Below are 26,240 nucleotides of genomic sequence, written 5' to 3' on the forward strand. Positions count from 1 at the left end.
GAGGGCACTGGGGGGTGTCGGGGGGGTGAGGCGCACAGCAGAGGGGCACTGGGGGGGTGTCAGGGGGGGTGAGGCGCACAGCAGAGGGCACTGGGGGGTGTCGGGGGGGTGAGGCGCACAGCAGAGGGCACTGGGGGGTGTCGGGGGGGTGAGGCGCACAGCAGAGGGCACTAGGGGGTGTCGGGGGGGTGAGGCGCACAGCAGAGGGCACTGGGGGGTGTCGGGGGGGGTGAGGCGCACAGCAGAGGGCACTGGGGGGTGTCGGGGGGGTGAGGCACACAGCAGAGGGCACTGGGGGGGTGTCGGGGGGGTGAGGCGCACAGCAGAGGGCACTGGGGGGGTGTCGGGGGGGTGAGGCGCACAGCAGAGGGGCACTGGGGGGTGTCGGGGGGGTGAGGCGCACAGCAGAGGGCACTGGGGGGGTGTCGGGGGGGTGAGGCGCACAGCAGAGGGCACTGGGGGGTGTCGGGGGGGGTGAGGCGCACAGCAGAGGGCACTGGGGGGTGTCGGGGGGGGTGAGGCGCACAGCAGAGGGGCACTGGGGGGTGTCGGGGGGGTGAGGCGCACAGCAGAGGGGCACTGGGGGGTGTCGGGGGGGTGAGGCGCACAGCAGAGGGCACTGGGGGGGTGTCAGGGGGGGTGAGGCGCACAGCAGAGGGGCACTGGGGGGTGTCAGGGGGGGTGAGGCGCACAGCAGAGGGCACTGGGGGGTGTCGGGGGGGTGAGGCGCACAGCAGAGGGGCACTGGGGGGGTGTCAGGGGGGTGAGGCGCACAGCAGAGGGCACTGGGGGGTGTCGGGGGGGGTGAGGCGCACAGCAGAGGGCACTGGGGGGGTGTCAGGGGGGGTGAGGCGCACAGCAGAGGGCACTGGGGGGTGTCGGGGGGGCTGAGGCGCACAGCAGAGGGCACTGGGGGGGTGTCGGGGGGGTGAGGCGCACAGCAGAGGGGCACTGGGGGGGTGTCGGGGGGGGGTGAGGCGCACAGCAGAGGGCACTGGGGGGTGTCGGGGGGGTGAGGCGCACAGCAGAGGGCACTGGGGGGTGTCGGGGGGGGTGAGGCGCACAGCAGAGGGCACTGGGGGGTGTCGGGGGGGTGAGGCGCACAGCAGAGGGCACTGGGGGGTGTCGGGGGGGTGAGGCGCACAGCAGAGGGCACTGGGGGGTGTCGGGGGGGGTGAGGCGCACAGCAGAGGGCACTGGGGGGTGTCGGGGGGGTGAGGCGCACAGCAGAGGGCACTGGGGGGGTGTCGGGGGGGTGAGGCGCACAGCAGAGGGGCACTGGGGGGTGTCGGGGGGGTGAGGCGCACAGCAGAGGGGCACTGGGGGGTGTCGGGGGGGTGAGGCGCACAGCAGAGGGGCACTGGGGGGTGTCGGGGGGGTGAGGCGCACAGCAGAGGGCACTGGGGGGTGTCGGGGGGGTGAGGCGCACAGCAGAGGGCACTGGGGGGTGTCGGGGGGGTGAGGCGCACAGCAGAGGGGCACTGGGGGGTGTCGGGGGGGTGAGGCGCACAGCAGAGGGGCACTGGGGGGTGTCGGGGGGGTGAGGCGCACAGGAGAGGGCACTGGGGGGTGTCCGGGGGGGTGAGGCGCACAGCAGAGGGCACTGGGGGGTGTCGGGGGGGTGAGGCGCACAGCAGAGGGGCACTGGGGGGTGTCGGGGGGGTGAGGCGCACAGCAGAGGGCACTGGGGGGTGTCGGGGGGGTGAGGCGCACAGCAGAGGGCACTGGGGGGTGTCGGGGGGGTGAGGCGCACAGCAGAGGGCACTGGGGGGTGTCGGGGGGGTGAGGCGCACAGCAGAGGGGCACTGGGGGGTGTCGGGGGGGTGAGGCGCACAGCAGAGGGCACTGGGGGGTGTCGGGGGGGTGAGGCGCACAGCAGAGGGCACTGGGGGGGTGTCGGGGGGGTGAGGCGCACAGCAGAGGGCACTGGGGGGTGTCGGGGGGGGGGTGAGGCGCACAGCAGAGGGCACTGGGGGGTGTCGGGGGGGTGAGGCGCACAGCAGAGGGCACTGGGGGGTGTCGGGGGGGTGAGGCGCACAGCAGAGGGCACTGGGGGGTGTCGGGGGGGTGAGGCGCACAGCAGAGGGCACTGGGGGGGTGTCGGGGGGGTGAGGCGCACAGCAGAGGGGCACTGGGGGGTGTCGGGGGGGTGAGGCGCACAGCAGAGGGCACTGGGGGGTGTCGGGGCGGTGAGGCGCACAGCAGAGGGGCACTGGGGGGTGTCAGAGCGGTGAGGCGCACAGCAGAGGGAACTGGGGGGTGTCGGGGGGGTGAGGCGCACAGCAGAGGGGCACTGGGGGGTGTCGGGGGGGTGAGGCGCACAGCAGAGGGCACTGGGGGGTGTCGGGGGGCTGAGGCGCACAGCAGAGGGCACTGGGGGGTGTCGGGGGGGTGAGGCGCACAGCAGAGGGCACTGGGGGGTGTCGGGGGGGTGAGGCGCACAGCAGAGGGGCACTGGGGGGTGTCGGGGGGGTGAGGCGCACAGCAGAGGGGCACTGGGGGGTGTCGGGGGGGTGAGGCGCACAGCAGAGGGCACTGGGGGGGTGTCGGGGGGGTGAGGCGCACAGCAGAGGGCACTGGGGGGTGTCGGGGGGCTGAGGCGCACAGCAGAGGGCACTGGGGGGTGTCGGGGGGGTGAGGCGCACAGCAGAGGGGCACTGGGGGGTGTCGGGGGGGTGAGGCGCACAGCAGAGGGCACTGGGGGGTGTCGGGGGGCTGAGGCGCACAGCAGAGGGCACTGGGGGGTGTCGGGGGGCTGAGGCGCACAGCAGAGGGCACTGGGGGGTGTCGGGGGGGTGAGGCGCACAGCAGAGGGGCACTGGGGGGTGTCGGGGGGGTGAGGCGCACAGCAGAGGGGCACTGGGGGGTGTCGGGGGGGTGAGGCGCACAGCAGAGGGGCACTGGGGGGTGTCGGGGGGGTGAGGCCCACAGCAGAGGGGCACTGGGGGGTGTCGGGGCGGTGAGGCGCACAGCAGAGGGGCACTGGGGGGTGTCGGGGGGGTGAGGCGCACAGCAGAGGGCACTGGGGGGTGTCGGGGGGGTGAGGCGCACAGCAGAGGGGCACTGGGGGGTGTCGGGGGGCTGAGGCGCACAGCAGAGGGCACTGGGGGGTGTCGGGGGGGTGAGGCGCACAGCAGAGGGGCACTGGGGGGTGTCGGGGGGGTGAGGCGCACAGCAGACGGGCACTGGGGGGTGTCGGGGGGGGTGAGGCGCACAGCAGAGGGCACTGGGGGGTGTCGGGGCGGTGAGGCGCACAGCAGAGGGCACTGGGGGGTGTCGGGGGGCTGAGGCGCACAGCAGAGGGGCACTGGGGGGTGTCGGGGGGGGTGAGGCGCACAGCAGAGGGGCACTGGGGGGTGTCGGGGGGGTGAGGCGCACAGCAGAGGGGCACTGGGGGGTGTCGGGGGGGTGAGGCGCACAGCAGAGGGGCACTGGGGGGTGTCGGGGCGGTGAGGCGCACAGCAGAGGGGCACTGGGGGGTGTCGGGGCGGTGAGGCGCAGAGCAGAGGGGCACTGGGGGGTGTCGGGGGGGTGAGGCGCACAGCAGAGGGGCACTGGGGGGTGTCGGGGGGGTGAGGCGCACAGCAGAGGGCACTGGGGGTGTCGGGGGGGCTGAGGCGCACAGCAGAGGGCACTGGGGGGTGTCGGGGGGGTGAGGCGCACAGCAGAGGGGCACTGGGGGGTGTCGGGGGGGTGAGGCGCACAGCAGAGGGGCACTGGGGGGTGTCGGGGGGGTGAGGCGCACAGCAGAGGGGCACTGGGGGGTGTCGGGGGGGTGAGGCGCACAGCAGAGGGCACTGGGGGTGTCGGGGGGGTGAGGCGCACAGCAGAGGGGCACTGGGGGGTGTCGGGGTGGTGAGGCGCACAGCAGAGGGGCACTGGGGGGTGTCGGGGGGGTGAGGCGCACAGCAGAGGGCACTGGGGGGTGTCGGGGGGGTGAGGCGCACAGCAGAGGGCACTGGGGGGTGTCGGGGGGGTGAGGCGCACAGCAGAGGGGCACTGGGGGGTGTCGGGGGGGTGAGGCGCACAGCAGAGGGCACTGGGGGGTGTCGGGGGGGTGAGGCGCACAGCAGAGGGCACTGGGGGGTGTCGGGGGGGTGAGGCGCACAGCAGAGGGGCACTGGGGGGTGTCGGGGGGGTGAGGCGCACAGCAGAGGGCACTGGGGGGTGTCGGGGGGGGGGTGAGGCGCACAGCAGAGGGGCACTGGGGGGTGTCGGGGGGGTGAGGCGCACAGCACAGGGGCACTGGGGGGTGTCGGGGGGGTGAGGCGCACAGCAGAGGGCACTGCGGGGTGTCGGGGGGGTGAGGCGCACAGCAGAGGGGCACTGGGGGGTGTCGGGGGGGTGAGGCGCACAGCAGAGGGGCACTGGGGGGTGTCGGGGGGGTGAGGCGCACAGCAGAGGGCACTGGGGGGTGTCGGGGGGGTGAGGCGCACAGCAGAGGGCACTGGGGGGTGTCGGGGGGGTGAGGCGCACAGCAGAGGGCACTGGGGGGTGTCGGGGGGGTGAGGCGCACAGCAGAGGGGCACTGGGGGGTGTCGGGGGGGTGAGGCGCACAGCAGAGGGCACTGGGGGGTGTCGGGGGGGTGAGGCGCACAGCAGAGGGCACTGGGGGGTGTCGGGGGGGTGAGGCGCACAGCAGAGGGCACTGGGGGGTGTCGGGGGGGTGAGGCGCACAGCAGAGGGCACTGGGGGGTGTCGGGGGGGTGAGGCGCACAGCAGAGGGCACTGGGGGGTGTCGGGGGGCTGAGGCGCACAGCAGAGGGCACTGGGGGGTGTCGGGGGGGTGAGGCGCACAGCAGAGGGCACTGGGGGGTGTCGGGGCGGTGAGGCGCACAGCAGAGGGCACTGGGGGGTGTCGGGGGGGGTGAGGCGCACAGCAGAGGGGCACTGGGGGGTGTCGGGGGGGTGAGGCGCACAGCAGAGGGCACTGGGGGTTGTCGGGGGGGTGAGGCGCACAGCAGAGGGCACTGGGGGGTGTCGGGGGGGTGAGGCGCACAGCAGAGGGCACTGGGGGGTGTCGGGGGGGTGAGGCGCACAGCAGAGGGCACTGGGGGGTGTCGGGGGGGGTGAGGCGCACAGCAGAGGGCACTGGGGGGTGTCGGGGCGGTGAGGCGCACAGCAGAGGGGCACTGGGGGGTGTCGGGGGGGGTGAGGCGCACAGCAGAGGGCACTGGGGGGTGTCGGGGGGGTGAGGCGCACAGCAGAGGGCACTGGGGGGTGTCGGGGGGGTGAGGCGCACAGCAGAGGGCACTGGGGGGTTGTCGGGGGGGTGAGGCGCACAGCAGAGGGCACTGGGGGGTGTCGGGGGGTGAGGCGCACAGCAGAGGGCACTGGGGGGTGTCGGGGGGGTGAGGCGCACAGCAGAGGGCACTGGGGGGTGTCGGGGGGGGTGAGGCGCACAGCAGAGGGCACTGGGGGGTGTCGGGGGGGTGAGGCGCACAGCAGAGGGCACTGGGGGGTGTCGGGGGGTGAGGCGCACAGCAGAGGGCACTGGGGGGGGTGTCGGGGGGGTGAGGCGCACAGCAGAGGGGCACTGGGGGGTGTCGGGGGGTGAGGCGCACAGCAGAGGGCACTGGGGGGGTGTCGGGGGGGTGAGGCGCACAGCAGAGGGGCACTGGGGGGTGTCGGGGGGGGTGAGGCGCACAGCAGAGGGCACTGGGGGGTGTCGGGGGGGGTGAGGCGCACAGCAGAGGGCACTGGGGGGTGTCGGGGGGGTGAGGCGCACAGCAGAGGGCACTGGGGGGTGTCGGGGGGTGAGGCGCACAGCAGAGGGCACTGGGGGGGTGTCGGGGGGGTGAGGCGCACAGCAGAGGGGCACTGGGGGGTGTCGGGGGGGTGAGGCGCACAGCAGAGGGGCACTGGGGGGTGTCGGGGGGGTGAGGCGCACAGCAGAGGGCACTGCGGGGTGTCGGGGGGGTGAGGCGCACAGCAGAGGGGCACTGGGGGGTGTCGGGGGGGTGAGGCGCACAGCAGAGGGGCACTGGGGGGTGTCGGGGGGGTGAGGCGCACAGCAGAGGGCACTGGGGGGTGTCGGGGGGGTGAGGCGCACAGCAGAGGGCACTGGGGGGTGTCGGGGGGGTGAGGCGCACAGCAGAGGGCACTGGGGGGTGTCGGGGGGGTGAGGCGCACAGCAGAGGGGCACTGGGGGGTGTCGGGGGGGTGAGGCGCACAGCAGAGGGCACTGGGGGGTGTCGGGGGGGTGAGGCGCACAGCAGAGGGCACTGGGGGGTGTCGGGGGGGTGAGGCGCACAGCAGAGGGCACTGGGGGGTGTCGGGGGGGTGAGGCGCACAGCAGAGGGCACTGGGGGGTGTCGGGGGGGTGAGGCGCACAGCAGAGGGCACTGGGGGGTGTCGGGGGGCTGAGGCGCACAGCAGAGGGCACTGGGGGGTGTCGGGGGGGTGAGGCGCACAGCAGAGGGCACTGGGGGGTGTCGGGGCGGTGAGGCGCACAGCAGAGGGCACTGGGGGGTGTCGGGGGGGGTGAGGCGCACAGCAGAGGGGCACTGGGGGGTGTCGGGGGGGTGAGGCGCACAGCAGAGGGCACTGGGGGGTTGTCGGGGGGGTGAGGCGCACAGCAGAGGGCACTGGGGGGTGTCGGGGGGGTGAGGCGCACAGCAGAGGGCACTGGGGGGTGTCGGGGGGGTGAGGCGCACAGCAGAGGGCACTGGGGGGTGTCGGGGGGGGTGAGGCGCACAGCAGAGGGCACTGGGGGGTGTCGGGGCGGTGAGGCGCACAGCAGAGGGGCACTGGGGGGTGTCGGGGGGGGTGAGGCGCACAGCAGAGGGCACTGGGGGGTGTCGGGGGGGTGAGGCGCACAGCAGAGGGCACTGGGGGGTGTCGGGGGGGTGAGGCGCACAGCAGAGGGCACTGGGGGGTTGTCGGGGGGGTGAGGCGCACAGCAGAGGGCACTGGGGGGTGTCGGGGGGGTGAGGCGCACAGCAGAGGGCACTGGGGGGTGTCGGGGGGGTGAGGCGCACAGCAGAGGGCACTGGGGGGTGTCGGGGGGGGTGAGGCGCACAGCAGAGGGCACTGGGGGGTGTCGGGGGGGTGAGGCGCACAGCAGAGGGCACTGGGGGGTGTCGGGGGGTGAGGCGCACAGCAGAGGGCACTGGGGGGGGTGTCGGGGGGGTGAGGCGCACAGCAGAGGGGCACTGGGGGGTGTCGGGGGGTGAGGCGCACAGCAGAGGGCACTGGGGGGGTGTCGGGGGGGTGAGGCGCACAGCAGAGGGGCACTGGGGGGTGTCGGGGGGGGTGAGGCGCACAGCAGAGGGCACTGGGGGGTGTCGGGGGGGTGAGGCGCACAGCAGAGGGCACTGGGGGGTGTCGGGGGGGTGAGGCGCACAGCAGAGGGGCACTGGGGGGTGTCGGGGGGTGAGGCGCACAGCAGAGGGCACTGGGGGGGGTGTCGGGGGGGTGAGGCGCACAGCAGAGGGGCACTGGGGGGTGTCGGGGGGGTGAGGCGCACAGCAGAGGGGCACTGGGGGGTGTCGGGGGGGTGAGGCGCACAGCAGAGGGCACTGGGGGGTGTCGGGGGGTGAGGCGCACAGCAGAGGGCACTGGGGGGGTGTCGGGGGGGGTGAGGCGCACAGCAGAGGGGCACTGGGGGGTGTCGGGGGGGTGAGGCGCACAGCAGAGGGCACTGGAGGGTGTCGGGGGGGTGAGGTGCACAGCAGAGGGCACTGGAGGGTGTCGGGGGGGGTGAGGCGCACAGCAGAGGGCACTGGGGGGGTGTCGGGGGGGTGAGGCGCACAGCAGAGGGCACTGGGGGGTGTCGGGGCGGTGAGGCGCACAGCAGAGGGGCACTGGGGGGTGTCGGGGGGTGAGGCGCACAGCAGAGGGCACTGGGGGGGGTGTCGGGGGGGTGAGGCGCACAGCAGAGGGGCACTGGGGGGTGTCGGGGGGGTGAGGCGCACAGCAGAGGGGCACTGGGGGGTGTCGGGGGGGTGAGGCGCACAGCAGAGGGCACTGGAGGGTGTCGGGGGGGTGAGGTGCACAGCAGAGGGCACTGGAGGGTGTCGGGGGGGGTGAGGCGCACAGCAGAGGGCACTGGGGGGGTGTCGGGGGGGTGAGGCACACAGCAGAGGGCACTGGGGGGTGTCGGGGCGGTGAGGCGCACAGCAGAGGGGCACTGGGGGGTGTCGGGGGGTGAGGCGCACAGCAGAGGGCACTGGGGGGGGTGTCGGGGGGGTGAGGCGCACAGCAGAGGGGCACTGGGGGGTGTCGGGGGGGTGAGGCGCACAGCAGAGGGCACTGGAGGGTGTCGGGGGGGTGAGGTGCACAGCAGAGGGCACTGGAGGGTGTCGGGGGGGTGAGGTGCACAGCAGAGGGCACTGGAGGGTGTCGGGGGGGGTGAGGCGCACAGCAGAGGGCACTGGAGGGTGTCGGGGGGGTGAGGTGCACAGCAGAGGGCACTGGAGGGTGTCGGGGGGGGTGAGGCGCACAGCAGAGGGCACTGGGGGGTGTCGGGGCGGTGAGGCGCACAGCAGAGGGGCACTGGGGGGTGTCGGGGGGGTGAGGCGCACAGCAGAGGGCACTGGGGGGTGTCGGGGGGGTGAGGCGCACAGCAGAGGGCACTGGAGGGTGTCGGGGGGGTGAGGTGCACAGCAGAGGGCACTGGAGGGTGTCGGGGGGGTGAGGTGCACAGCAGAGGGCACTGGAGGGTGTCGGGGGGGGTGAGGCGCACAGCAGAGGGCACTGGGGGGGTGTCGGGGGGGTGAGGCGCACAGCAGAGGGCACTAGGGGGGTGTCGGGGGGGTGAGGCGCACAACAGAGGGCACTGGGGGGGGTGTCGGGGGGGTGAGGCGCACAGCAGAGGGCACTGGGGGGTGTCGGGGGGGTGAGGCGCACAGCAGAGGGCACTAGGGGGGTGTCGGGGGGGTGAGGCGCACAACAGAGGGCACTGGGGGGGGTGTCGGGGGGGTGAGGCGCACAGCAGAGGGGCACTGGGGGGTGTCGGGGGGGTGAGGCGCACAGCAGAGGGCACTGGAGGGTGTCGGGGGGGTGAGGTGCACAGCAGAGGGCACTGGAGGGTGTCGGGGGGGTGAGGTGCACAGCAGAGGGCACTGGAGGGTGTCGGGGGGGGTGAGGCGCACAGCAGAGGGCACTGGAGGGTGTCGGGGGGGTGAGGTGCACAGCAGAGGGCACTGGAGGGTGTCGGGGGGGGTGAGGCGCACAGCAGAGGGCACTGGGGGGTGTCGGGGCGGTGAGGCGCACAGCAGAGGGGCACTGGGGGGTGTCGGGGGGGTGAGGCGCACAGCAGAGGGCACTGGGGGGTGTCGGGGGGGTGAGGCGCACAGCAGAGGGCACTGGAGGGTGTCGGGGGGGTGAGGTGCACAGCAGAGGGCACTGGAGGGTGTCGGGGGGGTGAGGTGCACAGCAGAGGGCACTGGAGGGTGTCGGGGGGGGTGAGGCGCACAGCAGAGGGCACTGGGGGGGTGTCGGGGGGGTGAGGCGCACAGCAGAGGGCACTAGGGGGGTGTCGGGGGGGTGAGGCGCACAACAGAGGGCACTGGGGGGGTGTCGGGGGGGTGAGGCGCACAGCAGAGGGCACTGGGGGAGTGTCGGGGGGGTGAGGCGCACAGCAGAGGGCACTGGGGGGTGTCGGGGGGCTGAGGCGCACAGCAGAGGGCACTGGGGGAGTGTCGGGGGGGTGAGGCGCACAGCAGAGGGCACTGGGGGGTGTCGGGGGGGTGAGGCGCACAGCAGAGGGCACTGGGGGGTGTCGGGGGGGTGAGGCGCACAGCAGAGGGCACTGGGGGGTGTCGGGGGGGTGAGGCGCACAGCAGAGGGCACTGGGGGGTGTCGGGGGGGTGAGGCGCACAGCAGAGGGCACTGGGGGGTGTCGGGGGGGTGAGGCGCACAGCAGAGGGCACTGGGGGGTGTCGGGGGGGTGAGGCGCACAGCAGAGGGCACTGGGGGGTGTCGGGGCGGTGAGGCGCACAGCAGAGGGCACTGGGGGGTGTCGGGGGGGTGAGGCGCACAGTAGAGGGCACTGGGGGGTGTCCGGGGGGGTGAGGCGCATAGCAGAGGGCACGGGGGGGTGTCGGGGGGGTGAGGCGCACAGCAGAGGGCACTGGGGGGTGTCGGGGGGGTGAGGCGCACAGCAGAGGGCACTGGGGGGTGTCGGGGGGGTGAGGCGCACAGCAGAGGGCACTGGGGGGTGTCGGGGGGGTGAGGCGCACAGCAGAGGGGCAGTGACGGGCTGGGCCAATGGTCACAGCAGCAGGGGAAGCTGCCGGTGCCAGACGACCGCCCCAGGGCAGCGTGTCTAAACGGGCGGCGCTGCAGGACGAGGCGCACGCTAACGCCCCGCGCCGCCGGGCGCATCCAGCCTGTCCCCGCCCCCGCCTCACCTTCTCGGTGTCCATGGCGGAGGCGGGGCCGCACCGAGGCCCCTCCGGGTTCCCTCCCCGGCCGCTGTTTCCCGACCCCCGGCCTTAGGGCAGAGCCGCCCGCGCGGCAGACACAACACCAAGGCAACTGCGTCGCGTTCCGCCTAGCAACAGACAGCCAAGGCAAAGCAGCCGATCGGCCGAGCTATCGATCTCAGCCCCGAGCCTCCGCGGGTGACGTGTGGCTTGGCGCAGACAGGAGCCCCGGAGGGCTGCACAGCTTAGGGATCCCCGTCCGCCCAGCGGCAGCGAGCCGAGACTGTGGAACCATCCCCGTACCCGCACGTGGCGGGCTCAGGCTGACGGCGCGGGGAATTGTCCCTTACTCAAAATGGCCGCCGTCTCCACTGACTGTCATGGGGCTGAAGCTCGCGCGGGAGCCGCCATTTTCCGAGAGTACGTGTCAGGAAGGGCTAGCGGTAACGGGTCATGTGCGCACCAAGGAGCCAATGTCAGGCCCGGCAGGGCTGTATCCTCACCGAGGGGATGTCCCGCCCCTAGGGGGCAGCATAGCAGCTTTTTCAAAGTGGGGCCATGACGCCTTGAGAAGCATGGCTTAGTGGAATTTAGTTCAGTATTGGGAGGGGCTGCCTCCCCCAACCCCATTGGGTCACCCCAGTTTGTTCACTTAACGCCTTGGCTAGTCTAGACTGGCATGATTTTCCAGAAATGCTTTTAACGGAAAAGTTTTCTGTAAAAGCATTTGCGGCAAAGAGCGTCTAGATTGGCACGGACGCTTTTCCGCAAAAGCACTTTTTGCAGAAAAGCGTCCGTGCCAATCTACACGCGCTTTTGCACAAAAAAGCCCTGATCGCCATTTTCACGATCGGGGCTTTTTTTGCACAAAACAAATCTGAGCTGTCTACACAGGCCCTTTTGCACAAAAGCTTTTGCGCAAAGGACTTTTGCCCGAACGGGAGTGTAACCAAGTCTCTCTTCAGGGGCCACGGGGCACCCCCCACAGTCCGAGGGTCCTTGCCCTAGTATGCCCTGTGCCTCCCGTTCCTGGTCTCTACCCCGCCATCTCCCCAGACGCGGGCTCCACTGCCGGTCCTCCCGGGGCCGGCGGCCTCACTGTCCTTGGCTCAGCTCTTGGGTCCAGGGTCCTTCCCGGTCCGTCCCCCGGCTGTCCCCTCTCTGGTGGGGCTTGGCTCTGTCCTGCTCCCCACCGCTCCGGTCGTCCCCGCCTCCGCGCCGCTACAGGTAGGATCTTTCTCGTGCCCTGCGGAGGAGGCTGAGAGCACAATCCTCCCTGCTCCGCCCAGGCCTCCCCCCTTCCTGTTCCTTCCTCCCCCTTTTTGAATTCCCCGCTCGGAGTCTGGCCGGCCCTCTCCCTTCCGAGAGCCAGCCCTGTGCTCCTGGGCCCTAGCGCTGGTCGGGTTCCGGCCGTGCCGTCCTGCACCTGCGCGCCGGCCACGCTGGGTTCCTCTCGCTTTCCTGCCGGCTCCGGCATACAACGCCGGGCTCCTGTCCCCAGCTGACCTTCTGCGTGGGGTGCGGGGCCGCGGTCCCCGTGGCTGGGAGTGCGGGGGTAAGTTCCCCCGTCACACCTCTTCCCCCTAGTTTCCCTTGTCTCTCCTTTTACCTCCTCTCTCTCAACGCACCTGGACAGAAAGTCTGCGTTTGAGTGCTCTCACCCCACCCGATGCGCTATTATAAATGAATATTGCTGCAAAAACAGGTACCATCTCATTATCCGGGGGTTAACCTCTTTCATGTTAAGCATCCACGTTAAGGGTGCATGGTCCGTCACTAATCGGAATGCATTGCCCCGGAGGTAATACCTCAGCATTTTTACAGCCCACCTAAGTGCTAGAGCTTCCTTTTCTATGGTTGAATACTGTTGTTCTCGCAGCAGTAGTTTGTGGCTCAGGTATACAATGGGTCTATCCCCCCCTTCCTTGGTCCTGGGCCAAGACTGCCCTCACCCCTATATTGGATGCATCTGTCTGCACAATGAAGGGTTTAGTGAAGTCGGGTTGTATTAGTACTGGTGCAGAGGTAAGCCTCTGCTTCAGCTGTTGGAACGCCTCTTCGCACCGCTCCGTCCACTTCACTTTTTCCGGGTAACCCTTTCTCGTTAGGTCTGTTAGGGGGGTCGCGATGGTGGTGAACTGGGGGATGAATCGGCGGTAGTATCTGGCCAGACCCAGGAACTGCCGCACCTGTTTCTCAGCCCTCTGCAAACTGACCATGAGGCCTTCTCATTCTTTCCATCTCTTTAACAGGTTTACATGGTAGATTTGTGCCCCTTTTCGCTGGTCCAGGAGTTTGATCTCATAATCCACTGGGCCTACTTGCCGGATGACTTCATAGGGGCCCTGCCATTTTGCTAGTAATTTTGATTCTGCCGACGGCAGCAGCAGCAGAACCCTCTCTTCCGGGGCAAAGGTCCGCACTTGTGCCCCTCGGTTGTAGTAGCGAGCTTGCCTCGCTTGGGCCTTGCGGAGGTTCCCCCGGGCCAGCTCTCCTACCGCTCTCAATCTCTCTCGTAGTCCTAAAATATATGGGACCATCCCTTGTACCTTGGGGGGCTGTTCTTCCCAATCCTCTTTGATAAGATCCAGTATGCCCCGAGGCTGCCTCCCGTAGAGTAATTCGAACGGGGAAAATCCGGTAGAAGCCTGGGGTACTTCCCGCACCGCAAATAGGAGGGCCGGGAGGAACTGGTCCCAATCCCGGGGGTCTATTTCTACAAACTTCCGGAGCATGGTTTTAAACGTCCTATTAAAACGCTCCACCAACCCATCCGTTTGGGGGTGGTATACGGAGGTGCGGAGCTGTTTCACCCGGAGTAGGCGGCAAAGCTCAGCTAGGACTCGCCCCGTTAAGTTCGTCCCTTGGTCCATTAGTATTTCTTGGGGTAACCCGACCCGGGAGAACACCTTAACCAGCTCCTCGGCCAGGACCGGGGCCTTCGTGCTGCGGAGCGGGACTGCCTCTGGGTAGCGAGTGGCATAGTCTATTAATACTAAAATGTATCGGTTGCCCTTTCTCGACCTCTCGAGGGGCTCCACTAGGTCCAATGCTATTCTCCTAAAAGGCACATCCACCACTGGCAAGGGTACCAGTGGAGCCCTCAGCATGTTCTTCCCCGCCACTCGCTGGCACTCCGGGCAGGAGTCGCAAAAGTCTCTGGTTTCTTTGTGAACCCCTGGCCAATAAAACCGTTGCAGTATGCGCTGCAGTGTTTTTTCGCTCCCTAAGTGTCCTGCCCAGGGATTGGCGTGAGCTGCCTCCAGCACCCGCCTTCGCCGCCGGGCTGGCACCAGCAGCTGCCATACCTCCCCCTTTTGCTCTGGGGGGCAGACTACCCGATATAGTCGGTCATCTCTTACCTCGAAACAAGGTCCCCTCTCGCCGGTCCTGTCCGGATCCGCCGCGTCCCCCGCTTGCTCCCATGCATGCGTCAGGGATTCGTCCTCACACTGCTCCCGTACGAACTCGTGGTTGTCCGCCGGCTCCCCTCTCCTAGCGTCGACGCTTGGTGTATCTCCGGCCCGGGCCTCCCGCAGGGGCGCTGTTGCGTTGGGTCGCGCCTCCTCCCCCTTCTCCTGGGTGGGGTGGGCCTTTCCCCACTCTTGGAGGAGTTTTGTTAGTCCTGGCCAGTCCCGCCCTAGCACTACAGGGTAAGCCAGGCTAGGGGCCACGGCCACCCGGCACCTCCGCTGTTGGTCCCCGTCTGTGATCAGGACCCATTGTGTCGGGTATTGCTTCACGTCCCCGTGGATGCACTGCATCGCTATTGTCGGGCCCATAGTACCTTCCCGGGGCAGCAACGCCTCCTGGACCATCGTCTGGTTGCATCCTATGTCCACCAGGGCCCATACCTCCTTCCCCGCCACGCCTACCTGTATGGTGATCTTGTCGTCGGCCCTGCTCCTAGCCCGTTGGGCTGCCATTAAGGTCCTTCCGTACGAGCAGTCCATAAATGGGCAGTCCCTGCGGAAGTGTCCCTCCTGCCCACACTCGAAGCAGGCGCCGGGTGTCGGCGCCTCCGGGAGTCTCGGGGTGGCCGCCGGCTTTTCCCGGGGCAGGTTCTCCTTCGGGGGTCCAGGTGGGGGCGTGGTGGAAGGCTCCCCCCACCTTTTCCACGGTATGGGTGGCACGCCCCAGCTTCCACGGGCCCTTGGGGGCCGTGCTCTCCCGCGCTCCCCACGACCTCCGGGGCCTTCGGGACCCCTTTCCACCCTCTCCTCTCCACCTGCCGCTGCCATGTAATTCTCCAATATAGAGGTAGCGTCTCCCAGGGTAGTGGGCTGGTGGCGACGGACCCACAGGCGACTGTCCGGGGGCAGGATCTGCAGGAATTGGTCCAACACTACCATCTCCACGACTTGCATCGCTGACTTTCTCTCAGGCTCCAGCCACCTCACGGCCGCCTCTTTGAGCCTCTGCACTACCGCTCTCGGGCGCTCGCCTGGTCGATATTTCTCTGCCCTAAATCTCTGCCTGTGCGTCTCCGGCGTGATCCCTGCCTGATCTAAGATGGCCTCCTTTACTTTATGGTAGTGCAAAGCGTCCCGTGCCGCCAGGCCCCTTGCGCGGCCCCCGTGAGGTATGGGGCCAACAGGGTCGCCCAGTTCTCCTCTGGCCACCTGGCCGCCGTGGCCACTCTTTCAAACGTTACGAGAAACGCTTCGGGATCGTCACTCAGGGTCATTTTCATTAACCTCAGGGGTAGTGCTAGTGCCGCCCCTACGCCAGCCCCCTCGCCCGTGGCCCCAGGTGGGCCCCCTGTCCCTGCCTGGAGCCAGCGCTCCACCTGCCCTTGCTGCTGCTGCTGCTCCATTAACTCCTTTACCAGCCTTTGTTGTTCTTTCTGTTGCTCAGCCATTTGTTGGAGGAGTTGAGTTTGCTGTTGCTGCTGTTGGCGCTGGTTATCAGCCAGCCACTCCAGCAGCTTCCCTGCATCCATCTCTGTACCCCCCGTTGCCCTCAATCTACCTTGCCCTTTGGGTCTATACATACATACATACATATGGTGAACCCCTATCTGCCTTTTTTTTTTTTTGCTATACTACTCGTGCACCCCCTTTTCTCCTTGGGGTCCTGCCCACATTCTCCACCAGTGTAACCGAGTCTCTCTTCGGGGACCACAGGGCACCCCCCCCGTCCGAGGGTCCTTGTCCTAGTATGCCCTGTGCCTCCCGTTCCCGGCCTCTACCCCGTCGTCTCCCCAGACGCGGGCTCCACTGCCGGTCCTCCCGGGGCCGGCAGCCTCACTGTCCTTGGCTCAGCTTTCGGATCCAGGGTCCTTCCCGGTCCGTCCTCCAGCCATCCCCTCTCTGGTGGGGCTTGGCTCCGTCCTGCTCCCCACCGCTCCGGTCGTCCCCGCCGGGTGGTCGGCTTCCACTGCTGGGCTCCGCGCCGCTCCAGGTGGGATCCTTCTCGCACCGGCTTCTCGTGCCCTGCAGAGGAGGCTGAGAGCAGAATCCTCCCTTCCTCCCCCTTTTTGAATTCCCCGCTCGGCGTCTGGCCGGCCCCCGCCCTTCCGAGAGCCGGCCCTGTGCTCCTGGGCCCTAGCGCTGGTCGGGTTCCGGCCGTGCCGTCCTGCGCCTGTGCACCAGCCATGCTGGGTTCCCCTCGCTCTCCTGCCAGCTCCGGCGCACAGCGCCGGGCTCCTGTCCCCAGCTGACCTTCCGCGCCGGGCGCGGGGCCGCGGTCCCTGTGGCTGGGAGTGCGGGGGTAAGTTCCCCCGTCACAGGGAGTAGCATAGTATTTCCGCAAGAAGCACTGATTTCTTACATGAGATCGTCAGTATTCTTGCAGAAATTCAAGCGGCCAGTGTAGACAGCTGGCAAGTTTTTCCGCAAAAGCTTTTGCGGAAAAACTTGCCAGTCTAGACACAGCCCGTGAGTCTCCCCTTGGCTGTGGTTTGCCATTTGACGACAAAAGGAGCCATGAGAAACGTTGGCCCATGCCGCTTCCCACGTCTCCCCTTGGCTGCAAATGGAAAATAACAGTCAACGGCCTCGGAGACATTAAGTAAACAAACTGGAGCAGCCTGAGAGCTTTCACAACATGGGCTTGTACCCTCCCCCTTTGAGAAACACTGCATTAGAGTTTGTGGGAGGCCAGGGCCAGCCAAGAATTGATTCAGGTTGTGCATGCTATTGCTTCAGAGGTTGTCTCCACAGGGTTTACACTGTGCTGTCAGCTGCACAGAACTGGGAAGTTTGCACAAGCTGCCTACAGGGCAGGGAAACAAGTGCACAATGCCTATGAGAGGCATTGCTGACTCTGGGTCATGATGAGAAGTGAGATACTAAGATGAAATACAAGGAGGAAGATACGATGGGAGGCGATCCGATTCCTACTGAGAAAGTAAGGCAATTGGCTAGTTATGTTAGGTACCTGTAGACAAACAGTAGAGATGAAACTAAATGAATTATTTCCTTTGGTCTTCACGGTTGAGGATTTTAGGAAGGTTCCCAAACCTGAGCCATTCTTTCTAGGTGATAAATCTGAGGAATCTTCCCAGATTGAGGTGTCACTAGAGGAGGTTTTGGAACAAATTGATAAAGTTTGGAACAAGTTGATAAACTTAACATTAACATTAACAAGTCACCGAGACCAGATGGCATTCACCCGAGTTCTGAAAGAACTCAAATGTGAAATTGCGGAACTATTCACTGTGGTTTGAAGCCCATCCTTTAAATCAGCTTCTGTACTTAATGACTGGAAGATGGCTAATGTGATGCCAGTATTTAAAAAGGGCTCTAAAGGCGATCCTAGTAATTATAAACCGGTAAATCTAATGTCAGTACTAGGCAAACGAGTTGAAACAATAGTAAAGAATAAAATTTTCAGACACAGAGATTAATATCATTTTTTGGGGAAAAGTCATCATGGTTTCCATAAAGGGAAATCATGTTTTACTAATTTACTAGAGTTCTTTGAGGGGGTCAACAAAGGAGATCCAGTGAATATAGTGTACTTAGGTTTCCAGAAAGCCTTTGATAAGGTCTCTCACCACCAGCAGCTTACATTCCAGGAAGGTGAGCAGGGGCGGCCCATGCCTTTAGGCAAACTTGGCAGCTGCCTAGGGCGCCGAGTTAAATGGAGCACCAAATCCCCGGCCACTTCCCCTTCCCCTTCCTATAACGCCTGGCTTCGGCCCCGGAGGAGGAGCGCGGTGGCTTCCCTGCGCAGCTGGAGGTGTGAATCGGCCCCGGAGGAGAAGCGCGGGGAGTTGGCCCCAGGGGAGGCACGGGGATTCCCTGCGCTGCAGGAGGGGGGATCGGCCCCAGGGGAGGAGGTGCACCGGGGTTTCCCCGCGCCATGGGAGGAAAGGGGTCGGCCCTGGTGTAGGCACGCACCGGCTTCCCCTGCACTGTGGGAGTGGGGGTCAGCCCCAGGAGAGGAACATGCGAGGGTTCTCTGGCCGTGGGAGGGGGAGTCAGCCCCGGGGGAGGTGGCACACGGGGGTTCCCCGTGCCACGGGAGGAGAGGGGTCCGCCTTGGGGGAGGCATGCGCCGGCTTTCCCTGTGCCGCAGGAGGGGAGGTGCGGGAGAGGCACGTGCAGGGGTTATCTGTTCCATGGGAGGGGAGGTCGGCCCCAGGGGAGGAGGTGCGCGGGGGCTCCCCGAACCATGGGAGGAGAGGGGTGGGGGGAAGGTAGGGGAGGAAGGGGCTTGGGCGGAGGCAGAGGGGCGGAGGCAGAGGGGAGGGGTGGAAGGAGAAGGGGCTTGGGCGGGGGGAGGGGAAGGCACCAAAAGACAGGGGTGCAGTGCAGGAGAGACAAATGCCTGGGGGCCAAGGGCAGGAGGGGAGGTGTCAGTGGGAGAGGGGACAGGGTGATGCTGGGAGAGGAGAGGAGAGGAGAGGAGAGGAGAGGAGAGGGGAAGGGCACTGGGAGCTAGAGAGGGAGGTGCTGGGAGAAGGCTTGAAAGAAGGGGTGGGCATGAGAAAGGTGGGGATGAAGCAAGGCGTTTGTGAGGGCACAGAGGGACAGGAGGGGAATGTAGGAATCTCAGCTTTCATTTAAAAAAAGTTCTCTATACTTCTGGGCCTTACAGATATGGAGAAAAGCTTTAAAACATGAACCCTAAATACTCAAACAAAAGGCCAATAAAAATCCAACATGTTTTATTTTTAAAATATCTTATGATTTGTAGACCATTCTCATAACTTTGTATAGGCATTCCTTGTGATTTGTGGGTTGGCAATACTGCTTTTTGGTGAATTTAGAGAGGTCTCTCCCTTCAGTTTCCCTTTCCACCGTCCTTTTTTGTCACAGGTCATCAGAGAATCATAGCGACTATGGAGAGTAGGGTGAGTCCATGACTATGGTTAATGACTGGTCAGGGTGACTAACTATTATGAGCCAGTGGTCTGAATGAGCTATCTACTGCCACCTGTTAATCAACTGTAGGAAAAGGCTTCAGGAGCAGACCTTATTTATATAGACAACTTACTTTGCCACAGAGATCAGTAGACACACTTGCTGTGTCAAGGTCATCAATTTTGGCTCTTTTGGGTTGAAATTCACTTAAGACTTGGAGCTGGGAGAATGAAATGTTGTTATCCATATTGTATGATTAAAAGACCTGAACTTAATATGACCTGGCTTAGGGTCTACCATAACTTGAACACTAAGCAGAGGATAGTGAGTCACATCTAAGTGAAAGTCACAGAAGATGGAAACAGGTTTTATTTCTGGTGGTGTAGAATCTATTTGGGAGTCCTCAATTATATCTGACACTTTACATCCAGGCTACGTCTAGACTGGCATGATTTTCCGCAAATGCTTTTAACAGAAAAGTTTTTCCATTAAAAGCATTTGCGGAAAAGAGCGTCTAGATTGACACGGATGCTTTTCCGCAAAAGCACCATGTGTGGGAGAGGGGACTGGAATGGCCTGGGGCCCGCACACGCACCTGCACCTGGCAGTGCTTTCCATGAGAGCGGGTGGTGCCTCGCGCGTGCAGGCATGGCTGTGTGCTAAGTGCGGCACTCTCTGGTCGGTGTGGGGTCATGTGTGAACCCTTCTGCCCAGTCTGTGTAGGAATAAGAAATCCTCCGGAAAAGGCTTTATTTTCCAGAGAATAACGTCTAGACCGGCGCTTTTCTCCGGCTTTTCCCCAAGCTGGAAAAAAGCGGCAGCCATGTAAATGCAAATCCCGCGGGGGATATTTAAATCCCCCATGGAATTTGCAATTGCGATGTGCTACATTAGCATCCCTTTTCCGGAAGGGATGCCCATGTAGACACAGCCAGGAAGTGTCAGTGAACTTAAGGGGAGGGGTGCTCCTGGCTCACAGATCTAGCCAGACTGCTGTAAGCTTATTGGGAGAAAAGCCTTGGTTACCACTATTTGTCAAGCCATGAAGTTTTTGTTATAATTTTGTCCTTGTGTATCTACCAGTGTTACGTTAATAAACCCTTTTTGGTTCACTTTTAATTCTGGTAAAGTGTCATTGTCACTGTGTACATAGGTGATAGATCCTAATTCAGGGAACCAGAACACTACCTTCAGCAGCAGTCCTTTATCTGTTCTATTTCCCCTTTTCCTATTACAGGTTGTTTGTAGATTTACAGATGGGCCTTGGTGGTGAAGTAATCCTGAGATGACATGGCATCAGGGGTGTATTGTGGCACCAGCTGTTGGCCCTTCTACATTGTGACCTGGTAGCAAACATTAGATGTAACTGAGGCTCACCTTAGGCTGGGCTGGGTTGCTGAGTGTGTCGTAGGGTTGCCAGGTGTCTGGTATTGTTGCCTTCTAGCAGGGAAAAAAACCCAGAAAATACCGGACATTTTAGGTGTCCAGTATTTTCTGAATTTTTTTACCAGACAGAAGGCAAAAATAGCAGACTGTCCAGGTCAATACCGGACACCTGGCAACCCTAGATATGGATAGTGACAAACAATGGAGGTGCTAATGGGTCTTAATAGACTCCTGTAACTTCTTGTGCTATCTACTCACCAGCTACATGTTTTGTTGGACCTTAGAGTGCTGCTAGACTGATGGTTGTTATTTTTATCTACTCACTGTCTCTCTTTTTCTTCCTCTCCTCCTCATTTTCTCCTCCCTCCCCTTCCTTCCTTTATTTACCCTTGGATCTGGAGTCATTATACTCAGGTCATCTGAAGAAGTGGGTTTTGCCCACAAAAGCTTCTGATACCATCTACATGTTTTGTTAGTCCTTAAAGTGCTACTAGACTATTTGTTGTTTTTTAAGTTTTTCCTGTTACAGACTAACTCAGCTACCCCTCTGAAGTGCTTGCTTTCTGTGAGAAGAAGCTATATGCATTGACTGAAGGAAAGATCCTGCATCTCTGGATTGTATTTTCATCGTGCAGAACAACTGAAGGAGAAGATGTAGATCACCAGAGTTACTCTGGGTAGCCCTGAGTGACTTTTGAGAAACTGGCAGATTACTACATCTCTGCAACTATTGGGAATTATAGACTGTGACTCACCAGTACATATATAAAAGTCTCAGAGAGGTAGCCGTATTAGTCTGTAACTTTAAAAACAACTAGGAGTCCCATAGCACCTTAGGGCTTGTCTATACTACAAAGGAGATTGGCGCTGCCGCAGTCTATCTTCTGGGGTTTGAATTAGCGGGTCTAGTGAAGACCTACTAATTTGAACTCACAGGACTCCTCTGTCGGTGCCAGTAATCCTGCTCTTTGTGAGGAGTAAGGGAAGCTGACAGGAGCGTGTGCGTGTGTAGATGGTACGAAAACCCAATTTAAAATAATTACATAGCTGGAGTCAAAGTAACGTACCTGGAATTGCGTATTTTAAGTCGACTTTCCCTTTTAGTGTAGACCAGGCCTTAGAGACTAATGAATATAATATTATGAGCTTTTGTGGGCAAAACCCACTTCCTCAGATAAGCAAAGTCTACTCTGCTAATCTGAAGAAGTGGGTTTTGACCATGAAAGCTCATGATACGATATGTACAGTATATATTCTGTCAGTCTCTAAGATGCTACAGGACTACTTGTTTGTACAGTACATATCTAGTTTACCTGCATTAACCTTTCAATAAGTCCCATTTCCATTTCTTAGCTAACAAACCCTTAGTTTGTTTATAGTAAAATTGGCCGCTAGTCCTGTCTTTGGTATATGTACAAACTGATCTGGGGAAAGTGACTGGTCTCCTGGGAGTGGGAGAAACCTGATATGATTTTAAGTGTAAGTGACCTTTTATCACAAAGTTTAGTTTGTCTGGATGGTAAGACAGATTGAAGACTGTCACTCCATGTGATTCCATGGTAAGATTGGTATAGTGGTCCAGGAGTTCACATTTATTACTGGCTTGGTGACATCTAATTATAGACCATAGACACCAATTTTGGGGGTGTCTGCCCTGAGGTAGGCACTCACTGTTGGGAGCCACTCCAGACAGCATGACATATGGCTCAGGTGAAATGGTCTAGTAAATAATTTGAAGCAGGCATTATTTAAAAAGCAGAGAAGGGGTCTCAGAGCTATCACTGGTATGATGAGAAGGCTACTCCTTTACAATCCCCTTAATCCTCATATGAGTGGGGAAGGGTGGCAGAAACCCAGTAATGGGCTGGCTGCAACTAGGATATGGGAGAGGGGTGATAGCAGCCCCCCAAGTATATAGAAAGGAGTATGGAATTACCTGCACTGTACAATTTTATCTGCCAGGAACACCCACATAATTAAGAATAAAGTTGTGATTAGTTAAAACCACATTCAATGCCTTCTGTCCTTTTTCTATCATCGCCTATTTTAAAAGTCTATTTTAAATAGTTCAACAATATATTAAATACATGCAAGTTTAAATTAGAAAGTGTGTAGGTAGCACCAGTGCCCAAAATCTAAACAGAATATGTTAACTGTCAAGTGTCTCGGTTTCATGATCAGGCACATTTTTGTATTTAGAATAAGTATATATACTTAGCCTGATATAGCTCACAAGTATACTTCAGCTTTGAAAATAAGTCACAGGTAACTAAGCAGTACACTGTACCAATCAATGACAGTGTTAAGCAGGCAAGAGGCAGTATGTGAGAGATATCGTGGATTGAGGAGACACCTTCACAGAGTTTAGCATAGGATCCTCCCACACCTGAAGCTAGGACTCATGCTAATTAATCATGAAAGCTCTCTGACTTGGCTGTTTACATAGTCCTTCCTGTAAAGAATTTATCATCTCTTAGGGTATGTCTACACTTAAAATGCAACAACGATGCAACTACATCAGTATCAGGGCTGACCTTACCATGAGGTGAACTGAGGCGGCCGCCTCAGGTGCCAGACTGTGGGAGGAGCACCACTAGGACCCAGAGTGTAGAAAATTGTGTCTGCTGCTGGTGCATATGTATTCTCTCTGCAATACCATGAGAGGAGTAGAACAGGAAGAAGGCAGAGTTGAGACTTTTCAAAGTTTTGGCCCAAGCGAGAGGACATGGGGGCATCATTTGAGCTCCCCGCCTTAGGCACCAAAATGCTGTGGGCCTGCTCTGATCAGTATAACTGTGAGGGTTCTCCCATTGGCATAAGTAATCTACCTCCCTATGTGGTGGGGAGCATTGTCTACCCTGGGGATAAGATTGGTATAGCTATGTCTCTCAGGGTATGTCTACACTTGATGGGTTTTCTCTCGAAATAACCGTGTCTTAACAGTGTCTGTTATTTCAAAATAGCACCATAACACGATTATTCAAATGGGCTGTGTCTAGACTGGCCAGTTTTTCCGGAAAATCAGCCGCTTTTCCGGAAAAACTTGCCAGCTGTCTATACTAGCTGTTTGAATTTCTGCAAAAGCACTGACTTCCTACTGTAAGAAATCAGTGCTTTTTGTGGAAATACTATGCTGCTCCCGTTCGGGCAAAAGAGCCAGTGTAGACAGCTGAGATTTGTTTTGCGCAAAAAAGCCCTGATTGCGAAAATGGCAATCGGGGATTTTTTGTGCAAAAACGCGTCTAGATTGGCCACGGATGCTTTTCTGCAAAAAGTGCTTTTGCGGAAAAGTGTCCGTGCCAATCTAGACGCTCTTTTCCGAAAATGCTTTTAACGGAAAACTTTTCCGTTAAAAGCATTTCCGAAAAATCATGCCAGTCTAGACATAGCTATGAAGCGTGGGATATTTAAATCCTGGCTTCATTTGCAATTTTGAATGTCTTCATTTGCACTACTCTCTCGAAAGAGGGTGCAAGTGTAGACATACCCTCAGGGATGTGGCTTTTTTGCACAACTGAGGGCAAGTCTGCTGTGGTGCTTCTCATGAGAACACTAAAGGTTTGTCTACTCTACACTACAAAATTAAGTCAACTTAAGTTGATATACACCCACTGCAGTAATTAAAGCTATGGTTCACATCCACCCTTGCTCCTTCTATCAGGGGTATGCATTTTCACCAGGCCCACTTTCACAGACTGAAGTGGAGTATTGTGGGACACTGACAGCTGGAGCCCTGGGGTGGCTGTCAGCAGTAAGGGGATAGAGGGGATGGAACTCACAGCCAGAAGGCAACATAAGTAATGCAGTGTCTACACCAGGACTACTCAACATGTGGCCAGCAAGATGCATGCGGCCCACAATCCGTTTATTTGTGGTCCGCAGTGAAGTTTGGGTTTACATGGGACTCAATACGCCGTTCATGGGTGGGAGCCAAAACAAAAAGGTAGTTAATATAATAGTCTTCTGTTGATATACATTTTAGTAGTTAAATTCCTGGACTGTCATTCCTCATTAAAAGTGCTGTCATATGGGTGGAAATTGGGTAAATATTGTATTTTATTAATATCAGCAGAACTGACTTAAGTGGGGCCTGTGTGTTGCGTAGACTTGCCTTAATCTTTGTATTCATGCCAATCAGTGTGAAATAATCTATTTGCATATATATTTGCATGTATATGCAACCACACTTAAGTTGCAGACCTTGGCATGTGCTCTGAGTATCACTGCGGCCCCTAGAACTTCCAAAGTTGAATAGCCCTGGTCTACACTATGGATGTAAGCAAGTAGTCGAGTAGTCGACTACTCGTCTGCCTCCCTCCCTTGCCGCCTCTGTGGGAGTGGGATTTTATACTTGTATTTCAGGTTTAATAATGTATAACTTAATTTTATCCTGCCAGCCACCTTTTTTTGTGACCTTCTGGGGCATTGGTAGAAATGCATCTGACAGACTGCTAGTGTCTGTACTAATGTTAAGGCAGGGACAGACGATTAGGCCCTTTAGTTAAATATACAGTTCTTTGTTTTAAGGTTTAGTAAGTAAGAGACAGGATCTTGTATTGGGTCTATGTTAATAAGATTAGAGAAATGTTAACTGTTTTGATTACAAAATTTAGTAAGGTTTAATTTACAATGTTTTTTTTATTGCTCAATATAAAACACTGCTGTTTGTATACCTTTGAAGGTCTCTATAAAAGACTGTGTGAATGAGGAATGTATGCATCAGAAAAAGATAAGGTGTGAAGGCCATTGTTAAAACCATATGGTCAAAAGAGGAGAGGTGAAGAAATTTAACGAGACTTATCAACGCCAGAGAACCGTCAATGAGCATCCATGATTAAGGAAGAGCAAATTGACGACCCTAAGGTGGAGGCTAGCACCCCTAAAGACAACTGATTAACTCAATCCAGGACAGGATGACCCTTTGGGAGGTGTTTTGGAATGTTAGCATCAAAAGATAACACCTATTAAGGAGTTATCGGTCACAAACTGACACAGCAAAATCCATAGACTTCAACAGAGAAAAAGGACTATAAGAACAGGGTGCTTTGCCATGGGACTTTGGGTTCGTCTTGCCACCAACTCCAGGAGCATCAGATTGTGCCCGACAAAGCCCGGCTCCCCTGGGTGGCCACTAGATTGATCAAGACTCTGGACTGGTAACTATAATATCGACCTGCGGGACTGTGTGCACGGTGTGTATATGTGTGGGTGACTGAAAAGCATATGCTAACTGTTGTATTCTCAATAAATGCAGCGTGCAGCCTTCTTCCCTATAAAAGATCTTGTGTGCTTTGTATGGGCATAACACCTCTGTATCAGAGGCTGCAAGGGGGGGAAGCAGGAGCCTGTATTAGAGGCAGCAGCGCAGGTGGGGCAGGGGAGGCTGCCATGAAGCAACTCTTGTCTTCAGCGGCCCGACCTGAACGCGGGCAGAGGCTGCTGCCGGAGCAGCCTCTGTTCCCAGTGGCTGCTGGACCAAGGATGAACCGGGACTGAACAATCCCAGCTCAGTACCAGCTCGTGCCAGGTCCAGAAGCTACTCCTGTTGTGCCTCTGCAGTTTAAATGTAGTAGGAGTCAGGCTGCCTGCGCACCCAGCTCTTATTACATTTAAACTGCAGAGCCACAGCATGGGTAGCTTCTGGACCCCTCACGAAGCAGGACTGAGGAAGCCTGCCCTTATCAACTAATCGTGTAGTTGATAAAAATGTTACTGACTATGTGATTAATGGATTACCTGCCTCTTAATATCCTTAGTCTACACAGACATGGCGTCACCTTAACATAAGTGCTATGGCTCTTGTGGAGATGGAATTATGCAAGCGTAGTCTGGGACTTATTTTGGCAGAAGCAGAATTCTAGTGTAAATACTGACATAATAAAGTTGATGTGAATAAGCTTGTGTTGGTCTAGCTCCGGCATGTAGATCAGGCCTAAGCCAGCAGGAGAGAGCCCTTCTGTGGAATTAATAACATCACCTCTATGAGAGCTGGTACAGGGCGTCCCCGCTATAAGTTGCCCCGGTATACATCTGTTCCACACTAAAGTTGTTGACGCTTGTAGAACCTGCTGTGTTATAATTCCCCCATTCCCTGCTCTTAAGTCACGCATAAAAAACCCACCCCAATTTGCGTAAATCGAAGTCAGTCGCAGGAAAAAAAATACTCCGCTTT

The 26,240-nt window shown here is 60.4% G+C and overlaps 1 protein-coding gene across 4 annotated transcripts in view; it reads right to left on the bottom strand.

Moving 5' to 3' along the window:
• Positions 1–10,709, bottom strand: part of DYNC2I1 (dynein 2 intermediate chain 1) — a 100,063-nt gene extending 89,354 nt beyond the window's left edge. For 3 of the 4 annotated variants that reach the window (XR_012902113.1, XM_075922733.1, XM_075922732.1), the window contains exon 1: positions 10,356–10,708. Coding sequence is in view for 3 of the 4 variants with exons in the window: in XM_075922733.1 (XP_075778848.1) it covers positions 10,356–10,370 (15 nt within the window). In the remaining variant the exon portion in view is untranslated. Of the gene's footprint in view, positions 1–10,355 lie in introns of all 4 variants that reach the window. The other variant, XM_075922734.1, reaches the window with a different exon arrangement.
• Between the last annotated feature and the right edge of the window lie 15,531 nt (positions 10,710–26,240).

This window comes from Pelodiscus sinensis, chromosome 2 (genome assembly GCF_049634645.1).
Source record: "Pelodiscus sinensis isolate JC-2024 chromosome 2, ASM4963464v1, whole genome shotgun sequence".
NCBI classification, from domain to species: domain Eukaryota; kingdom Metazoa; phylum Chordata; order Testudines; family Trionychidae; genus Pelodiscus; species Pelodiscus sinensis.